This window comes from Ursus arctos, unplaced genomic scaffold (assembly GCF_023065955.2).
Source record: "Ursus arctos isolate Adak ecotype North America unplaced genomic scaffold, UrsArc2.0 scaffold_24, whole genome shotgun sequence".
NCBI classification, from domain to species: Eukaryota; Metazoa; Chordata; class Mammalia; order Carnivora; family Ursidae; genus Ursus; species Ursus arctos.
In genome coordinates this window covers 4581129-4606370 of record NW_026622919.1, presented here as the reverse complement: position 1 = coordinate 4606370, position 25242 = coordinate 4581129, and the positions used below count along the sequence as shown (strand labels likewise).

The following is a 25242-nucleotide window of genomic DNA, read 5'->3' as shown; positions in this document are numbered from 1 at the left end:
GGCGGGGGCACTTTGGGGGGGTGCCCGGCTCTTTTGCTGGGGTTTGCCTGCTGCTCCTTGTTCCTGCTCCTTGCTCCTTTGCTTTTTTTTTTTTTTTTTTTTTGGTCACGTACTAGAGTTTATTTCTAGGACCCAGAGTGTTAGGAAAATTTGTGGTGGGGAATCTTGAAGCGGGCAGAGCTTCATGTAGCGCTAACTCGTGTCGCGCTTCGGGAGAGACCTTCGCCAGGCACGTGGGCGGAGGGCCCTCCCATCCCCCCTTGCGTTCAGGTCGTGAGAACACTGCCTTTTGGAGCGGAGTCAAGCACAGTTTGGGTCTCACTGGCCCCAATTATTTTAAGACGACAGAAAATACCGTACTATTAGGTGTTTTTTTGGGGACACTATTTAAAATTATCATAGTATGGGTAAATAAGATTAACGATTTCTCTGGAACGAAAACTTCTTACATGTGAAGTCTTTTAATAATGTGGGTAATTCTTACCTGGCCGTGTAGAATTGTGCTGCTGTTGCTGGCTGCTAGTCGTCGGAAGGCCAGTGAAAGGCCAGGCGGCAGAGGAGTCCGGTGTGGGCTGAGGGTAGGGGACACAGATGGCCACTGCGTGCAGTGACCCTGCTGTGATGGAGGCCCGGCACACCAGTGGCCCCAGATCCTGCGTCCGTGTGCTGTTTTCTAACTGCACATATGTGGATTTTAGAAGAAATTCTGAAGGTTTTCTGTCCTTTCACAAGACTGTTCCTGTTGAGAACTCTTGGAGCGCAGGAGTGGACATGTGAGTGAGGGCAGCAGGGACACTCACGTGCACGCCCTCCCAGTATTTGTGCACTCCCTCTCCGAGTGGCGCCTACGTTATCACAGCAAATGTGGCCCATTTCCGTCCCGGTGTGGTGGCTGAGAGGGCGGCTGTTGGAGAGAGGCATGGCACAAAGAAGGTGCTCCTGGTGCACGCTGCCCTCCAGTGTTTGCAGATGGCAGCGTGTCGCCGTGTGGCGTGTGAGCGGGGCGTCCGCCATCCGCTCTTCCACAGCGCGCGCACTCCTACCCCAACGGGGAGGCCCTAGGAGAGACCCCGAGCCCTTTCCCTGGATTACCGTGGCGTCCAGCACCCTGCCCTCCTTGTCCTTAGAGCTCACAGCACCGGAGGCTGAAGTCACACCTTCTCCACACTAGATGGTACCTGGAAAGAGTGTGTGGTCAGAACCAGGGGTTTGAGGTTTTCCAAGATGAAATTCATAATTGAAACTTCAAATGTGTTTGATCTCAGAGGGAGATGGCTTGGGATCGATCAGGTTTTTACAGATTTCTTTTTAGCTTTAGTAGAGCCATTGTATGTTCTTGTTTGAACTTCCCAGTCGGTGTTCCCGTCTGCTGTGGCTTGACACGTGGGTCTCACTGAGGACACTGATGGAGGACGAGGACTTGGCTGTGAACGCAGCACTTCCCTCGCGTGGTGGTGCGCGCCGTGCTCCCCCTGCGCCTTTGCTCATGCTCATGCGCTCCTTTGAAAATCGCTCATCTGATCGGGTTGTCATGAAGTATTTGGATGAAGGAAGTATAACGGAACTAACTGCATTATGACTTGTCTTTAAAAGGGCTCACATTTTCAAGAATTTAAGTTTATAAATATCTTGTTAAGTATGAACGCGTGCATTCCCAAGTAGCCTGTAACTCGGAACCCCTTACCAGTGCACGAAACAGAAGGCACAGCGGAGGTAGGATTCATGTTCTTAACATGAGGCCTTCTCTGGTAGGCCCTCCATATGTCCCTGTCACTTTGATAGTCTGTGAATTATGGAATCCTAACTCGGAGGGACTTTGGTCAGTTTGCCCTATTGTCTTGATCGATTTTATGTTTGCTTCCTGGAGCACTGGCGACTTCTGAGACACACGTAAGCCATGTTTAGTTTTTTCACTGATGGATTCCTTCTGGGGTAAAACCAGATCTGTGTCTAAGTGAGTTTGATGGTCACGTCCAGTGTCACAGAATATCCAAGGCGTTATGCGGAAAGCAGCTGGCCTAGTTCGTTGGCTAAATTGTGTATGAACATAGTTCAATTTAAAGGTAGATTCTTTAAATGGAATTTCTTTTCAATGGTTTTTCCTGGCAGAATGCACTGTTAAGCTCATTAATTCTCAAGTTGAAATATCTTCACTAAAATACGGTTTTCCTTAGCGCAGTACGAGTTTCTGACGTCTCAAAATTGCACTCAAAGGTTGGTTAAAAACTGGAAGTACTGTTGCCAGGCTCCCGAATTGCAGGCTCAGAAATCCCTTTTGAAAGAGGAAGAGTGGGAGTAGGAAGGTAGGAGGAAGCTAAGTTACCCAGAAGGCAGCTTTCTTCCCGGGGCAAATGGATCAGGCCCTGGTTTTGTTTTTATTATTGAAACAATTGCTATGTTAAACAAAAAGAGTGAGCAAATGATTATAATAGTTATTTTTCTTGCGAAAGCAACTTTTCCTTTTAAGAGACATTGAACATTTCTCTCTCTCTGGAGAAGTTCCTCTGGAAGAGTTAATTTTATTCAGCCTTTCTTGATTATTTAACACGGACAGAATGATATTATTTAATGTGTGATGCATGGTCACATTTCCTGAAATATTCTGTATAGCTATTTTTATTCTAATCAAAGTGCCAGTGCATTCGATGGTCCTGTCTCTTTAATTGGCTTTATTCTAGATCGTTCTCTGCTTTTTCTGTTCATTTTTCAAAAGGCACTAGCGTTTTTCATTTATTTTTAAGAGGCCAGGCTGCTAGTTTGGTACAGTGCTCTGTAACTTGGGCCTGTTTCCTCGCCGTGAGCTTCAGGCTCACATTTTCTTGGGAGGATTGTGTGGGTTGTGTTGCTTCCATAGTGTCCCACGAGCTTGTCAGGCTGTCCCGTTGTTGGTCGTGATTGAATCGTTTGGTCCGGGTGATGTCTACTAGATCTTTCCATCGTAAAGGCACCGTTGTCCCCTTGTAACTGGATGATAGCGTGAGACCGTGATGCCTCACCCGACAGCCCCCCCAGCAGTGTCCTTTGGTGGAACCTGTCCGAACCCGTGACAGGATTGCTGCTGGCACGACTGGGATTCTCTAATTGTGTTGGTCGCTCTTGTGGTTATTACGTGACATTTTCCTGTAAGATTTCCTCCCCTGTCCATTTTTCTTGAATATCACTCTATGGCTTACAAAACTTTACCGTCTTTTCTCTTTCTAGTGCTCAAATGACCCCAGAGTTGGGGAGGGGAACCCCTTTGGGCTGGTTTCTGTGTCCTTTTGACATGTCCCCATCAGTCACTGAGCACATCCTTGATTTCTGATAAGTACTTCAAATTCACCTTGACCTTTCCTTCCTCCAGACCTGTCATCAGCCACTTCCTCACGGTGCGTGCATTCCTTTGTGGTAGGGAGTGGTATTTAGAAACCAAGATCTAGACACCAAGTTTCTTGTGACTGCTGAGATGTCATTACTTCTAGGCCCTTCCTGTGGATAAACTAGAACATGTATTAATGTTTTTAATTAAATTGGAATGCCTGAAAGGCTGTAGCAACTTTATAGATTGTCGTTTGTGCTGAAAACCTGGCATCTGGTATCTGTGAGCAATTTCAGAGACTAAGGCTTTCTGCAGTCTTCCTTTTCCACAACCCTCTAGAAAGTTAGGATTTTCTGTGCCAACAGTATGCAGAATTCATTAACCTTACATATCTCTGAAAGATTGGCCCAGGTAAGTGAGCACAGAAACAAAAAGCTGGATTCGTTGGTTTATTTAGTAAGGCTTTATTCCATAATGCAAAAAGTGTTTATCGAACAGTGACATTGTTTTGGGCAATGCAGAAGAAATGGGACTTGGTGTCTGCGCTGTGGCCGGGTAACACGTGTGGGGCAGGGTGACGGATGCGGACCAGTGTGTGGAGGGAGGAAGGTAGATGCTTCCCAGCCTGGGTACCTGAAGTGCCGCCTGGCTGCGGTACGAGTGGATGTCTGTGCACAGGCGTCTGCACAGCTGGATGACTTCACGGGGAGTGGAAAGTTTGTACTGGGTTTTGAATTAAAGGCTAGGCTGTGTGGGAAATGCCCGATGCTGACCATTCTATTTCCAAAGTTTAAAAGATGATGTGGGTATTTTCAAAATGATCTAATAGGTCCTTTGATAGGAGAGGCCCTAGCTTACGTTGTTTCTTGGTGAGTGCTTACTTTACTCTTTATGTAACCTAAAAAGAATTGTTTTGTTTGAAGCCCTAGTGTTCTCAGTTTTTTTGTACGTCATAGTGCTGGAATGTACAAGTTTTGTTTTTTTGGTTTTTTGGTTTTTTTTAATGTATTACAATTTAAAAGTCAGTTTAGATGGTTTTCAGTTTGGAACAAATGATAGCAAATTTTTCCTAGAATTGTTCGTGTGTGTAGTGCTTAATACAAATTTTAGGGCCTCCTTGAGACTTATCTGTGGTATTGTCTGAGCAGTTGGATAAACTTCTTAAGTGTTTATTTAAAACGCATTAAGAGAGAAATATTGTGTGATTTATCAAGATAGTAGCAGTAATGGGATTCAGAATATATTTGAATGGAGGAGGGGAGTAGATAAATATGAAGAATATGTTTTCGATTCCCAAAGTAAAAACATTTAAAAAAGCAAATATAACTGGTGGCCACATAAATTTTGCCTCCTTTCCAGACTGCCCCGTGCAAGACTGTCATTAATTTCTTTTTTTTTTAAAGACTATATTTATTTATTCGACAGAGATAGAGACAGCCAGCGAGAGAGGGAACACAAGCAGGGGGAGTGGGAGAGGAAGAAGCAGGCTCATAGCGGAGGAGCCTGATGTGGGGCTCGATCCCAGAACGCTGGGATCACGCCCTGAGCCGAAGGCAGACGCTTAACCGCTGTGCCACCCAGGCGCCCCAAGACTGTCATTAATTTCTGAAAAGGCAACTCTGGTCACACGGTAGAGTTCCCTCCTTCTCCATCCCCTGTGGAGGAGGTCAGCCCTAGGGCGGCCTGCACCGCGCCCCCAGGGCCTGGTCATGTGGTCAGTGCTCAGTAGAGACCTGCCTTGTCATAGTGCCACTGCAGCCCACCGTTCCCTCCTCTGCCAGCTTTGGGTGCCTGTTTGCACCCTAACGTTCCCTTGAGGCTGCGCTGCTGGGTTCTCTTCCTGGAAATCTCTCCCCTCCTTGCAGACCATAAACAGACCTTCCCACACATTGAGGCCCAGTGTCAGTGCTTCCTCTTCCATGAAGCCTTCCCAAACCACCAACTCTCCAAAGCTGAGGGTGTTCTCTTTCTCCTCAAGCCTTTATATACTTGCTTATTCTTAGGACATGCTTTTATATTCCTGACTCCCTTTCCTGAACTGTCTACTTCGTTTTCCCCTCCCTCCCATTGCCTAGCATGGGATCTTGTAAATATGTAGACGGCAGGGGCACAGCCCGAGGTTTTCCGATCGGCATGACCGGGCGATGTTATGGAGAGGAGGTGAGATGTGTGCGGAGAGTGGGGGATCACTTGGAGTGGGATTGGTGAAAACCAGGTGGAGAGGTTAATAGGTGGCTCTGGTGCTTTAGGGGTTTTCAGTGCAGCTCTTGTGATCTGAGTATTACTTCTGTTCAGACTTCACGCCTGTTCACAGGGAACATCAGGAAACTTCTCCGCGAAAGGCGGCGTTTTTAGTATGGTGGTGCCCCAGAACCCCTAGCACCCTGCCAGAGGTAAAATCAGAGCAGTCTGCACTGCTTTCAGATCTCCGTTAATCTTTTTAACACCATACATTTCTTTTTAAATCTGTGCTTGGTTGTGATTAAGGCAGGAAGTCAGCCCCCCCCCCCCCGTTTTTAGGACAACCTGACAGAGGAATGATGTCCCTCACTTTATTAGGGGCATCAGCCCAGCCCTGGGCTTCTTTTTACCGCCTCCTTACAGCCCAGGACTTGTCATCCCGAGTCCCGTGGTTTCCTGCTCCCGCACCCCTGTGAGCTGCCGGGTAGCTTAGGGTTGTAGTGTGAACGTAGCAAGATCTTCGGCGAAGCTGTCTTCACAGATCACCACACACGACACAGCAGACTCCGTCGGGCGCCTGAGTGCAGTTCTAAAAGTTTGGATGAATTATATAGCAAGTGAAACTTTCTTTTTTTAATTAAGTGTTTTATTTTGAGGTAATTGAAGATTCATGATATATTAGTAAGACATATTCACAAGGAATAATATGGAGAGATGCCATGTGTTCTTTAACCATTTTCCCCCAGTGGTAGCATTTTGGGAAACCGTAGTACGTCATCTGAACCAGGGTATGGGTGTTGATGCGGTAAAGATACAGCACGTTTTCCAGGGATCTTTCTGTGTTACCCTGTTACAGTCACACCCACCTCCCCCTCCCCTACCCCACAGCAGCCGCTCATCTGTCCTGCCTTTCTATAGTGGGGTCCTTTCTTTCTTTCTTTCTTTTTCTTTTTATTTTTTTTATTTTTATTTTTTTTTTTAAAGATTTTATTTATTTATTCGACAGAGATAGAGACAGCCAGCGAGAGAGGGAACACAAGCAGGGGGAGTGGGAGAGGAAGAAGCAGGCTCCTAGCCGAGGAGCCCGATGTGGGACTCGATCCCGGAACGCCGGGATCACGCCCTGAGCCGAAGGCAGACGCTTAACCGCTGTGCCACCCAGGCGCCCCTCTTTCTTTTTAATTAAGAGTTTATTCATTGATTTTAGAGGGGGGAGAAGCAGAGGGGGAGAGAGAAAGAGAATCTCAAGCAGAACCACTGCTGAGCATGGAACCCAACACGGGGCTCAGTCGCATGACCCTGAGATCATGACCTGAGCTGAGACCAAGAGCTGGACGCTCAACCAGCTGAGCCCCCCAGGCGCCCCTATAGTGGTGTCCTTTCAGGAAGGTTACAGAAATGGTTAAGTCCTTGATCCCTGTTAATTTTTATATAAGGCATGTGGTTCAGGTCGAGGTCCTTTTTTTTTTTTTTCCTGTTGGCGTGCAACTTCTCCAGTAATATTTATTGGAAAAAAAGGCTATACTTCTTCCATTGAATTGCTTTTGCACCTTTGTCGAAAATCAGTTGGGCATATATGTGTGGGTCAGTTTACGGCTCTCTACTCTGTCCATTGATCTCTGTGTCTATCCCTCTGCCAGTACCAATAGCCTGGATCACTGTAGCTGTGTAGTCAGCGCTAATACCATACCGTGTAGAGTGATGCCTCCCAATTTAGTCTTCTTTCTCATAATTGTAGCTATTTGAGTTCTTCTGCCTTTCCATATCAATTTTAAACCAATCTTGTCTGTAGCTTAAAAAAAATAAACCTTGCTGGGATTTTGTAGGAGTTATGTTAAACCTCTATATCCATATGGGGAGAGTTGACATCATTACTTCGTTGAGTCTTCCAATCCATGAACATAGGATGTCTTTTTCTTTTTATTGAAAGCTTATGATGTAAAGAGAAAGATGACTGTGATGTAACATGTTGACATGTATTAAGAGATGCTTTTTTCCCAGGGACACTATCAATGACAAACTGTCAGATCGCATCTTTGTTCAATTTCTTTTTTAAAAAATTTTTTGTAGGCCTATGAAAGGAGGTTTCCTACATGTCCTTTGATTCCAATGTTTGTGGACAGTGACACTGTGAGTGAGTTCAAGAGTGAAGACGGGGCTATTCACGTTATAGAAAGGCGCTGTAAGCTGGACATAGACGCCCCGAGGCTGCTGAAAAAGGTACCTGCGGGGACACCTTAGAAAGGCCGTCCCCAAACTAGATGAACGTATGGTCACAGCTTCTGTTGCATTCGGTGTTATTAATAAGCCCTTTTTCTCTTTATTTTGTTTTCTAAAGATTGCAGGAGTTGATTATGTTTATTTTGTCCAGAAAAACTCACTGAATTCTCGGGAACGTACTTTGCACATTGAGGCCCACAATGAAACCTTTTCTAATCGGGTCATCATCAATGAGCACTGCTGCTACACCGTGAGTAACCAGCATTTGGGGGAAGACGCGAGTGGGGGCGCCGTGTTGCGTTGGGGAGTTGCTTGGCCACCGCTTTACGCAGTCCACTGCCTTGTCTCAGAGGGCAGCCCTTCAGAGGTCACTCATTTCTCATTGGTGGGATCGGCACGGTGGCAGGTGTGGTTTACTGCAGAATGGATTACATTGTTGTAGCAGTTAAGGGAGCCTAGTGATGCCTTGATTTGTCTTTAAATGTTACCTTAATATGTCCCTTCCTCTCTGGTGCCACTCTAACACTTTAGAAGTATATATGGAGGGACCCGAGTTACAGTTTTCCTCTGCTATCTGCAAGTAGAGCGTTCCGTGAACTCTTTCGTATGCTGAAATGGGGCAAAGCAAAACAGCAAATTAGTATGAATTTATATGGAAAATTTTTTTAGTGTTCCTAGACTCAAAAAATAACCTCTTTCGGCTTTTCTGAGACCTTAGGACACATCTTGCTAACAGATGCACAGTATAAATGCAGACAAAGCCCAGATGCTCACAGACACAGTTCTAGGCTCCGGAGTCCTGACCCTGAGATGTTGAGTGTGGCTCTCTGGGAGGGGGCTTGGTGCCATTGTCACGGCTTGGGCTTGGGGTACGAGCTGCCTCTGTAATGGCTTTTCCAAAACAAGTGGTGAATGCTGTTTTCCCTTTTTGCCCTTTTTCCTAAAAGCGGAAATCCTCTCTGGATTTCTTTTGGTTATCAAAACCAGGTACAAATGTAGCTCTTTCATGAAAGCAAAGTGGTGGAACGTGGACTTTGGGAAAGGGGGGGATACATGTAACGCATCCCTTTAAGACCAGGCTGAGTGCTTTTATCTGCTGCACAATCTTCAGTAACTTCTGTTACCAGATTCTTAGAAGAATCTAATAGGGTCTGTCTTCTTCTCCCTTACCTTCCTACAACACATCCTCAGTGCTGAATCCGAAATGATCCTTTTAAAGTCTATCAGATTGTGTCATACTTTGCACAGTGTTCCTGCATTTCACTCAGAGGAGGTGCCCAGAGGCCTTCCAGTGGCTTACAAGGCTCTGCATTTTCTCTTAATCACACATCTGCTGTCCTGCCTTCCTTGCGCACAAACCTACGCACCTTCTTGCTGTTCCTGATCACGTAGGCGTGCTTCCCCTTAAGGACCTTTGCTCCAAGCGCGCCCTCTACCGGGAACACTCTGCCCCCATCTCTGCTTGACTCCCGCCCTCACCTCCTTCAGTCTGTGCTCACATCTGCCCTTCGGGATGAAGCCGGTCTGAACACCCTGTTTAATTCTGCTGCCTGCCCCCTCCCCAACACACAGACACACACACACACACACACACACACACACACACTGGTCCTTTTAACCTGCTTCACCATTCCTTTCTCCTTTGGCACTTGTCTTCCAACAACGACAGAATTTCTTACCTCTTATGTTTGTGGCTAATTGCCATTCTCCCCCTCCAGACTGTATGCTCCATGAGGCAGGGGTCTTCCTTTTGTTTATGATGGAGAACACTGCTCAGTAAATATGGCGAATGAATGAACCAAGAATGAAAATGAAGCTCTCCTTTTAACAGTCCTTTTTAGAATTTTTTTTTGGAGTATTTTAGAAATAATATTTAGGTCTTTTCATGATTCTGAACCCCTCTGTGTAATTTCTCCATCTGGTGCTTTCATGATGATAACATTATTACTCAAATAAAACGTTTCCTTTCGGTGATCAGTCGGTCGAGGAGCAGACAAGTGACCTTGTCCGTTGTCAGCATAGTTAATGGAACGATTTCTCATTTATCTGCAGGTTCACCCTGAAAATGAAGATTGGACTTGTTTTGAACAGTCTGCAAGTTTAGATATTAAATCTTTCTTTGGTTTCGAAAGCACAGTGGAAAAAATTGCAATGAAACAATATACCAGCAACATTAAAAAAGTGAGTCCAGCTTGGGAGTTTATGGAAGAGGGGAGGCAGGAGCCTCCGAGCTGCTCCGAGCCGGCGGTGTTTTCAGAAGGCTGGAAATGGCTAGTCAGGGATCCCAGCCATTTCAAGACAAGGCCGTACTTCGGCTTTCCCCAAGCCTTGTGTTCCGGGTGGCATAGGGTTGGATGGGGTTCAGGTGGCCCTGGTGGCCGGTGGAGGGAGGGAGGGGCGCGTAGCCACCGGCCATGGCACCCTCCACTTGAATCACTGGGAGATTGGGGTGGGGGCTGAGGCGGGAGCAGCTGGCTTACAGCACCCCCGCTGCCACCTCAGGGTCTGTGGGCAGGAGATGCTGCATGAGGAGACACTTGCTGGCAGTCTCTCAGGCGTCCCCAGGCTTTGGATTATTAGGTTCATCTTCCGTGGAGAAGCTTTCCTTCTCATTTTTTTTTTTAATTTATTTATTGAGAGGGATGGAGGCGGGGAGAGAGAGAGCAAGCATGGTGGGAAGATGCAGAGGGAGAAGGAGAGAGACTCTTAAGCAGATTCCCTGCTGAGTGTGAAGCCTAATGTGGGGCTCGATCTCACAACGCTGAGATCGTGACTTGAGCTAAAATCAAGAGTCAGACGCTTAACCGACTGAGCCACCCAGGCGTCCCCCCTTTTCCTTCCAATTTTTATGCAGCTGCTCAGTGTTGGTGTAGAATATGGTTGTGAAGTGTATCCGTGCGGGGTTCCGAGTGCTTTCCGAAGGCTTGTTTTCTATTCAGGGTGTTAGAAAGAATTCGGATTGAGGCACAAAGCATATATCGAGTACAAGTGTGGTAAATCGGTGCTTGTAATTAGTCATAAAAAGAAAAATCCGTCTCTTTAGATATTATTTCCTAGACCTTTGGAGAAGAGGAAGTAAAATAATTATGAAAAACAAAAACACAAAGGCATTTCACTTTTGTTTTTACAGATTTATTCTGTAGCAATTCAGGTTTTATTGGTGTTTTAAAAACCTGAGGGAGATGAATCATTTGAATGATGAATATATTCTAACCTTAAAATTGGTTTTGTTTTAAAGGGAAAAGAAATAATTGAATACTATCTTCATCAGCTGGAAGAAGAAGGCATAACGTTCGTGCCCCGCTGGACTCCACCTTCCATCGCTTCCTCCTCAGAGACCTCCTCATCGTGCAAGAAACAGGCCATGTCCTTGGCTGTCGTGGTTCCAGACGCTGCCCAGGCAGAGGGGCTGGGCAGTGAGGCCCTCAGCAGCCCCAGCGGGCCACCCGAGCCCGTGGCGGGGACCCCTGACGGTGGGTCGGAAAGAGGGTTGTCCCGCCAACAAGGCTAGGGGGCTCCGTGGTGTCCTTTCCCTCCGCTTCCTCCATCCATTCTTTTTTCCGGGGACATGTGGAGATAATATTGTTACTGTCCCTTTTCCACATTTTTTTTCTTAGAATGAAGAAACATTTAATTTTTTTAATGGGCAGGAAGGGTTATATCAAGTTATTCTTTTCTGGAAACCAGGAAATGTGTTTCATTTATTTTGATTGAAGGCCTCTTTAGTGAATGAAAGGTAGCAGCTCACCCTTTTTAACCCAGTTGTGTCACCATCAGACCCGTTGTGCTCACTCTGTGCTAGGCCCTGTTACGAGCACTTGATGAATATTTACTCACGTAACAGGGGTTCCTTTTTGGTACGAAGTGCTTGTTACCTGCCCTTTATGTATGAGTGAATTGAGGCCAGAGGAGCTGAGTAACTTGCGTGGAGTCACACAGCCGGCCCGTGGCGGTGCTGGGACTGAGCAGGGGTGGCTGGTTCCAGGGTCTGCAGATGACCGCTATGCTGTGCTGCCTTGCACGTGTGTTAAACACACATGTGCGCACACGTGCACACACACACACACACGCACCTCTTTTTTATTTCTCCGAGTGATGCCCATTGTAAAACCATGCAAGAAAATTCTACCACTTGTAAGTTTTGTTCAAGTATTGCCGTTTCTCTTCCCATGCTTGCTTCTCTGCAGCTAACCTGTGCCATTTGTTTGCCATTCAGTAGGTAGCAGGTGGCAGACACTTTAATTGGTTTGGGGACACGTTTGGTTTTTCCACCTCTTGAGTGTTGGCTGTATTCATGGTCCCCGATCATGGAGACTTCTTGTATTCCTGAGTACAGCGGCTCTGTTCAGAATAGGGTTAAGTCCACGTACTTGTTTCAATTCACTGTTTTATGGCATGTGGGTCCTCTTTATATAAAGTTTGAATTAAAAGAGTCACTCAGTGTCTAACTGTTACAGATTTTCTTCTGTCGTAAATACTATTGAGATTTTGCAAATAGAGCTGACCACAGGGTGATCAGGGAATATCATTGAATCAGTAGCCTGACCTGGGGCTTGGTCAGTGATTTCATCTTACAGACTGTCGCTGAGGGTCTCGAGGGGGCCGGCTTAGCTCTGCTGTCCCTGGGCCGTCTTTGAGTTCTACGACTCGGGGAGCACACTTAACTGAGCAGGATGACTTTGGAAACCGTCATGTTCCAGTGTTCTTTGTGTAAATATTGTCCTGTAACTTCTGTTCCAGACAAACTAGATGCGGACTACATCAAGAGATACCTGGGTGACTTGACCCCGCTGCAGGAGAGCTGCCTGATCCGGCTTCGCCAGTGGCTCCAGGAAACCCACAAGGGCAAAGTGAGAACCCGCGCCCCCTGTCAGTGGTGCTGTCTGTGGCCTCTGAGCCCGGTCCTGCTCGTAGTTACTCAGAGCAGATGTTCCCGATTGCCATAGCTGGGGGTCTCCCTGTCGGTCCCAGCGTCCTTGGATCTGTGTTTCTGGGTGTGGCATCGGAGTCCCTCATGGCGAGTCGTGATCCCCGTCTACGGATGATCAGCTGTGCTTTTCTAGGTTTCCCAGAGGAGGGTCCCTTAAAAACAACTACAGGTCAAGTTACAAAGCAATATTCTATTCCAAGAATTCAGACTTTTTTTTTTTTAAGATATTTTTTTTTAGAGAGCAGGGGGAGGGGTAGAGGGAGAAGAAGAGGGAGAGAATATCCAGCAGACTCCCGCTGAGCGAGGAGCCTGACATGGGGCTCGAACTCATGACCCCAAGATCACAATCTGAGCCAACTGAGCCATCCAGGCGCCCCTAAGTATTCAGACATTTTAATTTTCAGAAGCTTTGGAAAGAGTTCACAGGTTATTCCGAGACCAGAAGTGTTTGAGCTTTCATTTTGAGGTTTTTGGTAGAATTTTAGCCTTGTTAAGGAGTCAGGTTTTTCCGATAAGCCTCATACTAATGGGGGGCTGGTAGTGAGCACAGGCAGCGTCCAGCTGGTTGCTGGCGTCACCTCGTAGAAGGAAGCTGGGATTGTATGGAGTCGGCCCGCTCTCGAATTCCGTCAGCCGGGTTACTGCGACCACATCCTGAGGGCTGTTGCGTGTCCCTTGTCGAGAGCACGACCCCTGTAGTAACGCTGTCGTTTGTTGTGCTCTCACCGCGTACCGGACGCTCTTAGGAGCTTTCTGAGGTCCTCCCAGCGGCCCTCTGAGGTGGTGATGTTTTTATCCTATGAGGAAACTGAGGCACAGAGCAGTGAAGTCACTTGCCTGAGGCCTTCCAGCGAGCGAGCGCTGGGCTGAGGGTTTGAAGCCAGGTTTTGGTTCCAGCACCCACATCCTTTCTCAGCGGCAGCAACGCCATCTCAGTGCCTTGAGTTGCTCTCCCAGCAGGGGGGTCGTTGGCAGGCTCCCCTCCCGCCGCCCTCCTGCCCCCTGTGGACCAGCAGCGCGCATCGGCGAGCGCGTGGCCGCAGATGAAGACGACCGGGCCAGATGAGACTCAGATGTGGTTTTGGTCTTTTTCACTCAGAGAAGTTGACTTACCCTTTTAGAGGAAGTGTGTGTTAGGAACACCACCACCCCTACCCAAGCCAACAAGACTCTGTATTCTAACTTTTGTTCTGGTGTGGTGTAAATACAGAGCAGTGCGCCCAGACCACAGTCCTAAATCAGCCCAGTGAGCTGGAGCAACTGATGTTTAACAGATTAGTTATGCCTTTGCTCTCCTTGGCTGGAGCTGAAATGGAATACTATAAAGGTTATTCAGACTAATGATACCAATTTTCTAAAGCATTGAGGAAGGTTTTTTTTTAGTAATGGCTAATTTTAAATAGTGCAATAATGCAGCTCCCTCTGGATGAGAAGTGCCGGTTTTAGAGCTCTGTTCCCTTAGAACTTTCAACATTGCTTAGAAACATCTTTTTCTCTTAATAGATCCCAAAAGATGAGCATATTCTTCGGTTCTTACGTGCCCGGGACTTCAATATCGACAAAGCCAGAGAGATCATGTGTCAGTCTTTGACTTGGCGAAAGCAGCACCAGGTGGACTACCTTCTTGAGACCTGGAGTCCTCCCCAGGTCCTTCAGGACTACTACGCGGGAGGCTGGCACCATCATGACAAAGGTGGGCTGGGCATCCTGGACGTGCTTCGAGGCCACATTGCTCAGAGTCGAAGGGGGCCGTGAATGCCTGAGCCCTCCTTCTCCCGGCCTGAGCAAAGTGGTGCCCCTTCATCATGGCCAGCCCCGCACCACTCCACCCGCTCAGAAGCCCTCTGATAGCCCCCGTAGAGCAGCAGGGGCGGGCTGTCTGCTCCTTCCCTCGGCTTATGGCCCTTTGGCCGCCAAATTTCTTCACCTCTCTTAGTCACAGAGACTTTGTTTCAAAAAACCCACAAGTTTGAGGGCAGTGTTTTCAGGAGCACAATGCTAGTAAAGGAACTTTTAATAACTTAAATCCCTCCAAGATCTATAAAAATATACAGCCAGGTTTTCTACATCAAAACAGTGAAGAACTTCAGCTCTGTTTTGGGCAGGAAGCAAAACATAAGCCAAGGAAGTGGTACCCCTACAATGAAGGGTGAGTCAGGTGAGCACAGTTCTCTTGGACCGCTTTCCATAGCACGCCTTGCAGGAAAGCCGGCATTGCCAGAGGCGTGCTCACCGTTTCCTGATTCGGAGTTGGACAGTGGACAGAACGGAATCGCAGACGTGGAGCGGCACAGGGATGGCCCTGCAACTCCCTCCCCCTCTAAGCAGATTCCTCCAGAACGGAACAGCTCGGATTTGTCCGTTTTCCAGACTTCATCTTTCGTACTTTTCCAGATTAATTGTAGCTCTGTTCTTTTTTACTAGCAATATACATTTGTTCTGCTTTCCCACCCTTGAAATATTAGAGTTTAGTAGTGAAACATTAACCAATGTATGTTATACATGTTGGGAGACACTTCTTATAAATCTTCTTTCAATAAGATTTGGGAGTACAAAGACCTTTTTGTTTTAAGTAGAACAGATCTAGATCCAGACCGGCTGAGAAGTACAAGGAAAATTGGGACGTCTGTCAAGATGACAGTGCTGACCCTGCATTAACAAAAGCCAAGTCTTAGTTGCTGGTCAGCAGCAGGTCCGTTCCTGTCCTTTCTGCTGCTCCCGTGTGGCACCAGGTGTCAGGAGTCCAGAATCTAGAGAACCTGCTGACTCAAGGGGACACTGTGGCCACCGAGCTCTTTTTCCCCCTATGTAGCTGGCCCGTGACGACAGCATTCGTATAGTGAGTGAGGTTCCTCTCGGGTTCCATCCTTCAGAACTTTGGGCTGTAAACGAGAGCCAGCATGTGCTGGATGGTACGGAAACTTCCTGAAAGTCCTCATTTATCCTGATCTTTGGATGGGAATCAAGGGAAGCTGGCTTTTAAAAAAATCTAGGTATTCACTTTTTAATAACTCATGAAATGAAAGAAAATGTTTTCCCTAAGAAAGAAAATTTTAAAATACTCCGTATTCACGGAAAAAAGTGTCTCTGGATCTTCTGAGGTACCCCCCCCCCCCCGCCCCCGGCTATTGAAAGTCAGTTCTGCTAACCCCCTGGTGGTTTAAGGGAGGGGCCGAGCCTAGCGATGGCCCCGGTCAGTACCCATGGTTGGAGCCAGATGAGAGGTTGAGTGGTGCCTGGGGCCTCTCCTCCTGGGCCAAGGGGCAGCGGCTGGGGGTGTCCTGCAACACACGGCCAGCTGCGGCTTCTAAGTGGGAAAGCACGCTCCTTGTTAAGGTTCCTAGAATTGTACTGTCAGCTGCTCATCAGGGACGGTGCTGACCATACCTTTCCTTCCCCTCCTGCAGACGGGCGGCCGCTGTACGTGCTCAGGCTGGGACAGATGGACACCAAGGGCTTGGTGAGAGCCCTCGGGGAGGAGGCTCTGCTGCGATACGTAAGTGCGTCCTTTGCTAGCAGGAGGTGGCCTTACAGCTGGTACAGCAAGCAGGGAGTGCTTTTGTCATTAGGAAGGCCACTCTAGTAATATATATTTAAAATTTCAAAAGAGGGCACGGAAGTTATAAAAATGTCTTTCACAGGGAAGTGTCAATAAAAAATCTGTATAGCCACTCAAATGACTTCGTGGGGACTGGTTTTGGGTCGTCTTGTTCCATTGGCTTGGTCCCAGCCCCCCTCTCCCTTTGAGCCACGTCTAGGATCAGACCTCTTCCTAGTGTTCTTTGCCCAACACTTGCTTACCTGCAGGTCCTCACAGCTCTTACCTGGACAGTTATAAATGCTCCCTTCCTGCCCCCCGGACTCCAGGCTCCCCATCCACTTCAGCCTCCACAGTGTGGACAGTTAGGAAGAGAAGAGTGTGCATAAATTATAAACCAAACAGGCGTCTGGGGGGCTCAGTCGGTGAAGCATCTGCCTTTGGCTCAGGTCGTGGTCCCGGGGTCCTGGGATCAAGTCCCGCATCAGACTCCCTGCTCAGAGGGCTGTATCATTGTCACTTTGGTTCATAGCTTGACACAGTGGTGTTACTTAGACTAATCATGGGCTTTTTATGGCCATTTTACACATAGGTTCTCTCCATAAACGAAGAAGGGCTGAGACGGTGTGAAGAAAATACAAAAGTCTTCGGTCGACCTATCAGGTAGATGTTGATTTTGTTTTTCCTTCCAGCTTATTGAGAATGTGAGGTAAATATTTCTAGTTGACTTTTAGGACCAAAATCTGGTTTGATTTTTAGGCTTTGAGATTTCGAGAACCAGATCTAAATCTCTTCCCATTTTCTGCAGTGTTCCGGAAGGTGGAAGATAGATAACCGTGTAATTCGGTCAGAAGATAGATAGCCGTGTAATTCGGTCAGTTGGGAGGGATAGGTGCTGGATTTTGGTATTTCTAACCCCGAGTGAGACATTGCTGTCACCTCAGTCTTAGTGGGTCGGCCCGTCTGGTTAGTCCGCATGGTCCTTGGGAGCCCAGGGTCGCAGGTTGGTGTGGTTGGTTTGTTTTAGTTGCAGGGGCACAAGGAAATTGTTCTGTATTTCTCAGCCATACTTGTAGTTATGGTAAACTATTTGGAAAATGTGCTGTGGTTCGGAGGTGGGCACTAGAAAGGCACAGCAGGTTAACGGGGACGGAAGTTCCTCCATGACAGGAAGGGGTTGCGAGGCTTTTCCGTCCCTGCTGTATTGTCGGCTCCTGAGACACTGCTGGCTTCAGTAGGTATTTGTGGAAGAAGAGCTGCTCGCAGTCGGTCACACCGTGCGTTAAAAAGCCAGATTCGTGCCCTGCCGGGTCACAAATGTGTCCAAATGAGGTTGTTATTAATTGTCAATTAGCCATTGAGGTTTTGCTATTTCAGGTATTGGTCCCACCACACTGATCCCGTATGTGTCATACAAGTAGATAGAAATATGGTTCATAACACTTTAATTTTTAGAAACTGGTCTATTTTTGGAAACGGATATAAATGACTGTTTCGTAATATCAAGAAGAAGATAGCTTAGGACCTGGTTTGCACGCATGCCGTCTCTAGTGAGTAGCTCACCCGTCTGCACCCCTGCAGTTCGTGGACCTGCCTGGTGGACCTGGAGGGACTGAACATGCGCCACCTATGGAGACCCGGCGTCAAGGCCCTGCTGCGCATCATAGAGGTGGTGGAGGCCAACTACCCCGAGACGCTCGGCCGCCTCCTCATCCTCCGCGCTCCCCGCGTGTTCCCTGTCCTCTGGACACTGGTGGGTTCGGGGTTCGTGCTGTAGAGACAGTCATGAAGAAGGCAGATATGCGTGCATTCGTATCCCTGTGTCTGTCTTAACTAATCGGGAAATCACAAATGTGGAAAGATACATACTTTCTCAAATTGTTTAAAGGAAGAAAGAATTCGTGAGAATCCTTTTGTCACGAAAATAGACTTTATGGAAAAAGTGTATCAGACTCCCTGCCTCTACCCGCCCCCGCCCACTCATACTGTCACACTGTATTTTAATCTTTGGAAGTCAGACAGCAAAGCAAAATGACTACAGGGTCTTTTCTCATTACTTACAGGTTAGTCCATTCATTGATGACAACACCAGAAGGAAATTCCTGATTTATGCAGGAAATGACTACCAGGGTCCTGGAGGCCTGCTGGACTACATTGATAAAGAGATTATCCCAGATTTCCTGAGCGGGGAGTGCATGGTATGTATTTAGGCAGGCAGCGGTACGCTTGGCTGCTTTACAGGGGTGGCTAGGAAAGGTGGGTGTTGGTTGGTACAAATGATTTTCAGAACTTTTAGTTTGGATTATTGTGTTTTTTAGTTTTTCTTTATTTGGCTGACATCTCTGACCCAGGGTTAAATTACAGAGAACCGTTTAGGTAATTGTTGACAATATGCACATTTCTTCATTGTTAGATACTAATGAGAATTTGTTTCAAGCCTAATATAATTGTAGCTTGCTTTATTCTCTCAGCTTTGTGCAGATCAGATTTCTTATAACTGTTTTGAGGAGCTGTGCATTTTATAGAAATACTTTATTTTTTATTTTTTTTTAAAGATTTTATTTATTTATTTGACAGAGACAGCCAGCGAGAGAGGGAACACAAGCAGGGGGAGTGGGAGGGGAAGAAGCAGGCTCCTAGCGGAGGAGCCTGATGAGGGGCTCGATCCCACAACGCTGGGATCACGCCCTGAGCCGAAGGCAGACGCTTAACCGCTGCGCCACCCAGGCGCCCCTCTAGAAGTACTTTAAAACTCAAAATGATTCTGCAAGATCTCCCCCTTGACAATAAGTAAGGGTGACATTTTGACGGGGACACATTAAGGGAACTACTTCTGCAGTCTGGGGTTTTGGGTACATGGCATTGCTAGGTTATCAGGCAGCCACATCCACTTCTGTGCCCTGAACTGTGATGAGGGGTCCTTGAGGACGTTACAGCCCCTGGGGTGCGCCCGGCTGACGAGCGTGAGGGAGACCGAAGGCTGCAGAGGCCCAGGTGGCTTCCTGAAGTAACAGCTGAAGCCAGAGGGGAGTCTGGTTCTCTTCAGAGAGGATCTGTGTCATCTCACAGAAAGTAAAGTCCCTTCGAGATGTGTACACGCTGGACTTGATGCACGTATTTAGCCAACGAGCTGGGTTTTCAGGGGAGTCGTTGGGGTTGGTTAGAGGAGTTGAACAGCACCCAGATTCAGCTTTCAGGGCCTCGGTCCTACTGTCAGGAATTGCAGGCGTCAGTGCGGTGCGGGGGGCAGGGTGTCCCAGGACCCTCCCTTACCGAGGGCCGTGAGATTAAACTGGGGGGGTGGCCGTGTAGCGGCCCACAGACCACTCATGTCACGAATGGTCCCGAGTGGCTGGTTCTTCTGATGGTGAGCTGGGGCAGAGGGAGACCTGACCCACGGCACACCGGACCGACCACGATACGTCCCCCACGGTGAGAGTCCTCCTTCGTCCACGGGTCCAGGCTCTGGCGCCGAGGCTGTCGTCTCTCCTGCGCTCCCTGCTTCCCTGCGCCGGGTCCGTCGGAGGTCTCCTGACCTGCTGCGCGTGCTCCGGGGTCATCGCTTCCCAGGGCCGCTAGTGCAGGACGTGCTGGGACTCCGTGAGCTTCAGTGTTGGGTCACTAGGTCAAGGTCAACTAGGAAATGCGTGAGGTATATGGATTCTGATTCAACCTCGCCTGTTTCAGGCGGATTCAGAAGGGGCTCTCCTTAATTACTTTTTGTCTGGTGGTGTGGACTGATCTGACTCGGGTTAGATAACGCAGCTTTCATCATTGGTTATTTATATATTAACTGTCACAGCTTATAATAAAACCTGCCTGTAGTTGCTGAGAATAAAACTTTTCTGAACATCGTGTTTTCTCTTTACAGTGCAGCGTAACTGCTTATAATTCTTCCACGAACCGGTGTTAGTCATGGAGTCCGGTACCTCATACGTAGTAGTGTAAATTCTGTGGTAAATTAGCTTCAGCGTGTTCTCATTTAGTTAACAGTAAGACATGTATATTTAGGAGGTTTTAACAATTTACGTTACTAAGTCCTGCAGGAGGTGTTTCGACGTTGCCAGTGTGTTCCATTCCCAGGCGGCCGGGGGCATCGCGCCAGCCGGGGCCTGGCCCTTGACGGAGTCTTGGTTTTCAGAGGGTCCCTTGCGTGGGCACAGCTTTTACTGCCGTGTTTGTGTTTCCAGTGTGAGGTGCCCGAGGGCGGACTGGTCCCCAAGTCCCTGTACAGGACTGCGGAGGAGCTGGAGAACGAAGACCTCCGGCTCTGGACCGAGACCATCTACCAGTCTGCAAGCGTCTTCAAAGGAGCCCCGCACGAGGTGCGCCGTCCGCGCCCAGGGCCCGGGGTGGCGGGGCCCCTTCTCCCCGCAGAGCCCTTCTTCGGCGGGTCTTCCCAATAAGATTTACTTTAGAAGAATCAGATCCTTTTTTTGGTCTTTGTCTTTAGATTTTTTTTTTTAAACCTTTAGTTGAAGTAGAAAGTCTGCGTTGAAGGACAGGCATCTCTCAGGGGTCCGCGCCCGGAAGGAGGTTAGGCCCCCCGACCTCTGCTTTACCAGAGACCCCTGAGCACAGGGAGGAGTGGCATGTGGAAGGGCTTTCCCGTGGGACATTGTTGACTCTCAAGTTTAGTTTATCCAACAATTCTGTAGGGCTGGTTTCATTTTCTGTTTTTTTGTGACCGGGCCTCGGTTATTTATATTTGTTAAGGAATTTGCCCATTTTTGTAAGTCAAGTGGAGTGAGGAGAAAGCAGCACATCTCCGTTTTCCTTTCTCGCCGTCGCATTCGGTGTGGAGGCAAGGGCATTCCTGCGTTTTGCAAACACTGCGCGTCCTGTGACGTGGTGAGCGGCCTGAGCTGTGAGGGCTCACGACCAAGTCACCTTTCCTGGGCTCGCGCAGCTTTGTGCCTCGGGGTGGTTGCTGAGGACGGCGGCACCGGGCACCGAGCCGGCGTTCAGTGCGCGGTCCCCGCCGGCGTGTGTGCTAGCGTGGCCGGCCCGCCGCGTGCGGGGCAGGTGCGGGCTGTCGCCGTGTGAACGCGTAGAGGCGGGCTTGGTCTGCCCCGTTCGGAGATTCCGTAGGGAAGTCAGATTGTCAACGACGGGGCCTTGAGGATTATTTATGTTAATTCCTTATTTGGAGACCAGGCGCGAGGAGGTGGAGTTCCCGTTTCTCATGGGGAGCGCGCTCTTGGCTGTGGTAGAGGATTCCGTGGCATAGGACGTTTCTCGTGCTCCCAGGGTGTCTGTGAAACGTGGGTTTCCTACATCAGGACGCTGACCTCGCTTGGGGGTTCAGTAAAACACAAATCAAGGACATGAGACCCTTGAAATAAAGGCTGAATTCAGTGTCCCCACGGTGAGTGCGGGAAGGAGGGTGCTTGTCAGCGCAGGGGCTGCGTCTCTGCAGAGCTCTGCCCCTGGGGAGCCACTTTGCTGCAGAAGGACTGTCGCCGTTCCCAGACAGGACTCTTGTGCTCTGTGGGATCTGCTCTTTAGGGAGATCCCGAGGCGGTATTTGTGTGGTGAGAAGCCGCAGTGGTGGACCCTGACGACGGGCGCAGCGCTGAAGAGCAAGCAGACGGGTGTCGCAGGGAGGAGGGGGCACGGCTGGCCTCGGCTGACCTCGCACAGCTGGGTTCCATTCTCACATCCCTCCCCCAGTAATGTTTGAAACCCTACAACTTTGATTGTTCCCTGCTGGGAACCTTTCTAGGGCGCCGCTTGGAAGTTGGGGTTTTAGGTTGGCACTCAGTCCCCGCGGTCCCTTCCCCTGCCCCATGCCACGTAGCTCTTTTCTCCCCACCCTGCCCCAGCTGCCTCTGTTCCTTGGGAGTCTCTGTCCCCTCCCCCTGCCTGGATCGCTTCCTTCTGTTCCTCCTTGTGCCCTTTATGTAGCTCCCACCTTCTCTGGGACTGTCCTTGTGCTCACCAGCCTAGAACAATCCATGGAACCACTTCGGTACCATCTTGAGTCACTTCTGCTCTCTGTCGTTAAGGCATTTTTACGGCTAGGAGTCTGTGTGTCAGAGTGCTAAGGCTCGTGCAGTGGGAAATCTGGGCTGCAGGGGTAGCTAAGGGAGAGCCTGGAGCTTGGCACGTGACACGGAGCAGGAAGGTTGGGAGGTGGGAGAGCAGGAAAAGCTGGGTGCGGGTGAAGCGATGGCTGACAGGACATGTCTCCCTCCCTCGCACAACACGCACGGCTGGGCCCAGAAGCTCGCCCAGGGACGAAGCTGCCACGCTGTCAGCACAGGCCCCGGGGGCTCGTGCTTACCTTGGTTGCTTAATGCAGTCTCTTTCTCCAGATCCTCATTCAGATTGTGGACGCCTCTTCAGTGATCACTTGGGATTTTGACGTGTGCAAAGGGGACATCGTCTTCAACATCTACCACTCCAAAAGGTCACCCCAGCCTCCCAAAAAGGACTCCCTGGGGGCACACAGCATCACCTCCCCAGGAGGGAACAACGTGCAGCTAATAGACAGAGTGTGGCAGCTGGGCCGTGACTACAGCATGGTGGAGTCACCGCTGATCTGCAGGGAAGGGGAGAGCGTGCAGGTACAGCCGTCTGTGCCTCGCCACAGCTTGGGTATTTTGTCTTCCAAAGGAAGGTCTTTTGCTTCGTTGCCGTCCTGCGTGGCTGGCACCGTCTGTCTGCGGGGGAGCCCGCAGGCGTGTCCCATGTTAGTTACGGGTCAGACCCACGAAGCCCGTGAGACTCCAAAGAGAAGGAACTCAGACCTGAGCAGGGGTTTTGGAATGAATCCATGACTTTTATCTAAAGTGCGTGAGTTTTCTTCAGAAGTTAGTTCCACAAAAGTGACGTGGAAGGAAGGGAAGGGCATTCTGGGCACGTGGACAGCTGGGATCCAGACTTCCACCGAGAGGACAGTCACCCTGAGTAGCAGGGAGCCAAGCATGTGCTGGGGAACTATTAACCGTCATTACTGAGCATTCTCACTCATTGAAAGATGCTCTGTCAGTTCGTTTTTAAAATTTTGGCCGGTTATTTTGAGTGCTTGTACTCAGAACGGTGGTTCTTGGGTGCTCCTGGCCTGCATAATAGATGCATAATTTTGCTGTCTTTACAGTTTTCAGGGGAGAGTCTGTCAGTGTTTGATGGTCGGAGAAGTAGAATAAACGAGAGTGTTTTATTTAATTTTAAAAGTAATGAATGACTTAAGCTCCAGAATAAATGAAGAAGGTAATTGTCACAGGTTGACATTCTACTTTAGGTTGCCACCCCTTTGACCAGAATGCTCTAGTAGGATCGCTGGAAGCAGGTCCAAGAGGGTACTGCCTGCTCAGATGATCATTTTTGGCCCCCTTAAGGCTGAATGAAGGGCCCCCTGAGCTCTCTCACCCCCCGCCCCACCAGGAGCCTGCTTCTATTGTGGCCTTTCTTCCCCCAAGGCCTGCGCAGCACCTGGGAGGGGCCGTGCTGCGGGGCCGGCGGGCCGGGGAGGCGGCGTGGGCCTGGCCCCGGAGCAGGGAGTCGACTGGTCCTGCAGCCACTGAGATGGCCGGCCGTCGCTGCTGGATCCGAGTGGGCTTGGGGAAGGTGCGGGCGGTGTCCGCCGGGGCCGGGGAAGGGCAGGCACTTGGAAGTCCGTCCTCATCGGCGGTGCCTGACTCGTTCCAGGGCTCCCACGTGACGAGGTGGCCGGGCTTCTACATCCTGCAGTGGCGGTTCCACAGCATGCCTGCGTGCGCCGCCACCAACCTGCCCCGCGTGGACGACGTGCTGGCCTCCCTGCAGGTGTCGTCCCACAAGTGCAAAGTGATGTACTACACCGAAGTGATCGGCTCCGAGGATTTCCGGTACGGGCTCCCTGCCCCCCGGCCCGCAGCACCACGGGCGGTTGGGGGGGGGGCTCTGCAAGTCCACGGGGCTCAGGGGCCGGTGGAACGGCCTCTGGGCCTTTCGTTGTGGCCGGTTGATGACGTCATCCGCGGGCCGGGCCAGCAGGGAGCCGCGGTTCTGGGGGAGCCTGCTTTGTGGGTGTGGTGGGGGCTGAGTGGGCCCTCGGTGGGGTCCTCACGCCTCGCCCCTCCCTGTGCTGTTTGCAGAGGCTCTATGACCAGCCTGGAGTCCAGCCACAGCGGGTTCTCCCAGCTGAGCGCCGCCACCACCTCGTCCAGCCAGTCTCAGTCCAGCTCCATGATTTCCAGGTAGTGCCGCAGCGCCCGTGCCCAGGGCGCGGAGGGGACAGCGCGCCTTCTCGGACAGCCCGCCGCGCTCCGCCGCCCGCCCGGCGGCCACACTGTGCAGACTCCTCACCCTCTAGGTAGCAGATAGCTGTCCAGATGGCAGATGTAGTCCTTGATCCCAGACTATCTCGACAGGTAGTTCTAACTCTAACTCCGTAGCCATAGATTTTGTATACAGCGTGCACAGAATCAACCCAGAGCACAAGGGCTCTCGTGAAAGAAAAGCAGTTTATATACAGTTAAGAGGTTGACTTCGTCTCAGATGTTGATGCAAAAAATGTTTCCAGCAACCTCCACACCCTGTCCATTAGCGGATGAATTCCTCCACCGTCCTTCAGAGGTGACCCACCTTCCTACACGGAGCAGGAACTGCCAGCTCGTCCCCACACCACGTCACAGTGTCACCCTCTGCTGTTAGCCGGCACGGCCCACGGATTGAGGGGCTGCCCTCTAGGCACCTGTCCTCCGGGCAGTGCTGCTTCCGTGGGGAGCATCCCGCTCGGGCCCCCCGGGCAGGTGACCCGCTATCCTGCAGTGGGTGCGATTAGGCCCAGGGGCTCTCGGGGTCCCCCCACGGCAGCAGGAGAGCACCGCCACCATTAAACACAGCTTCTCTTTCCTCCTTTCCACATCTTTTTGGTACTTTCAGAGCAGGGTTTTTCTGTATGTGAACTCGTGCGGAAGGGATTCTTTCCCTTTTCCTTCCGGTGTGGTGTTCTTACCTGCAAATGCTAGTTTTGAACTCACTCTAGACTTACGTCCCCTGTGCCTCCTCTTAGCTTGATAGTGTCAGAGCCCACGTGGTCTTTCCAGTCACTAGAAGGCTATTGTGAAGACTCCGTCACGTTTGCCG

The 25242-nt window shown here is 49.7% G+C and overlaps 1 protein-coding gene across 3 annotated transcripts in view; it reads left to right on the top strand.

Moving 5' to 3' along the window:
- The window catches only part of SEC14L1 (SEC14 like lipid binding 1), a 47168-nt gene that overhangs the window by 20197 nt on the left and 1729 nt on the right, over window positions 1–25242 (top strand). For 2 of the 3 annotated variants that reach the window (XM_044378672.3, XM_026484056.4), the window contains 14 exons: window positions 7550–7699; window positions 7818–7949; window positions 9752–9880; window positions 10938–11172; window positions 12440–12549; window positions 14133–14322; window positions 16037–16125; window positions 16760–16830; window positions 17749–17920; window positions 18231–18365; window positions 20358–20492; window positions 22485–22736; window positions 23821–23999; window positions 24249–24350. In XM_044378672.3, coding sequence (XP_044234607.1) covers window positions 7550–7699; window positions 7818–7949; window positions 9752–9880; window positions 10938–11172; window positions 12440–12549; window positions 14133–14322; window positions 16037–16125; window positions 16760–16830; window positions 17749–17920; window positions 18231–18365; window positions 20358–20492; window positions 22485–22736; window positions 23821–23999; window positions 24249–24350 — 2081 coding nt within the window. The remainder of the gene's footprint in view (window positions 1–7549; window positions 7700–7817; window positions 7950–9751; window positions 9881–10937; window positions 11173–12439; window positions 12550–14132; window positions 14323–16036; window positions 16126–16759; window positions 16831–17748; window positions 17921–18230; window positions 18366–20357; window positions 20493–22484; window positions 22737–23820; window positions 24000–24248; window positions 24351–25242) is intronic. The other variant, XM_048226526.2, reaches the window with a different exon arrangement.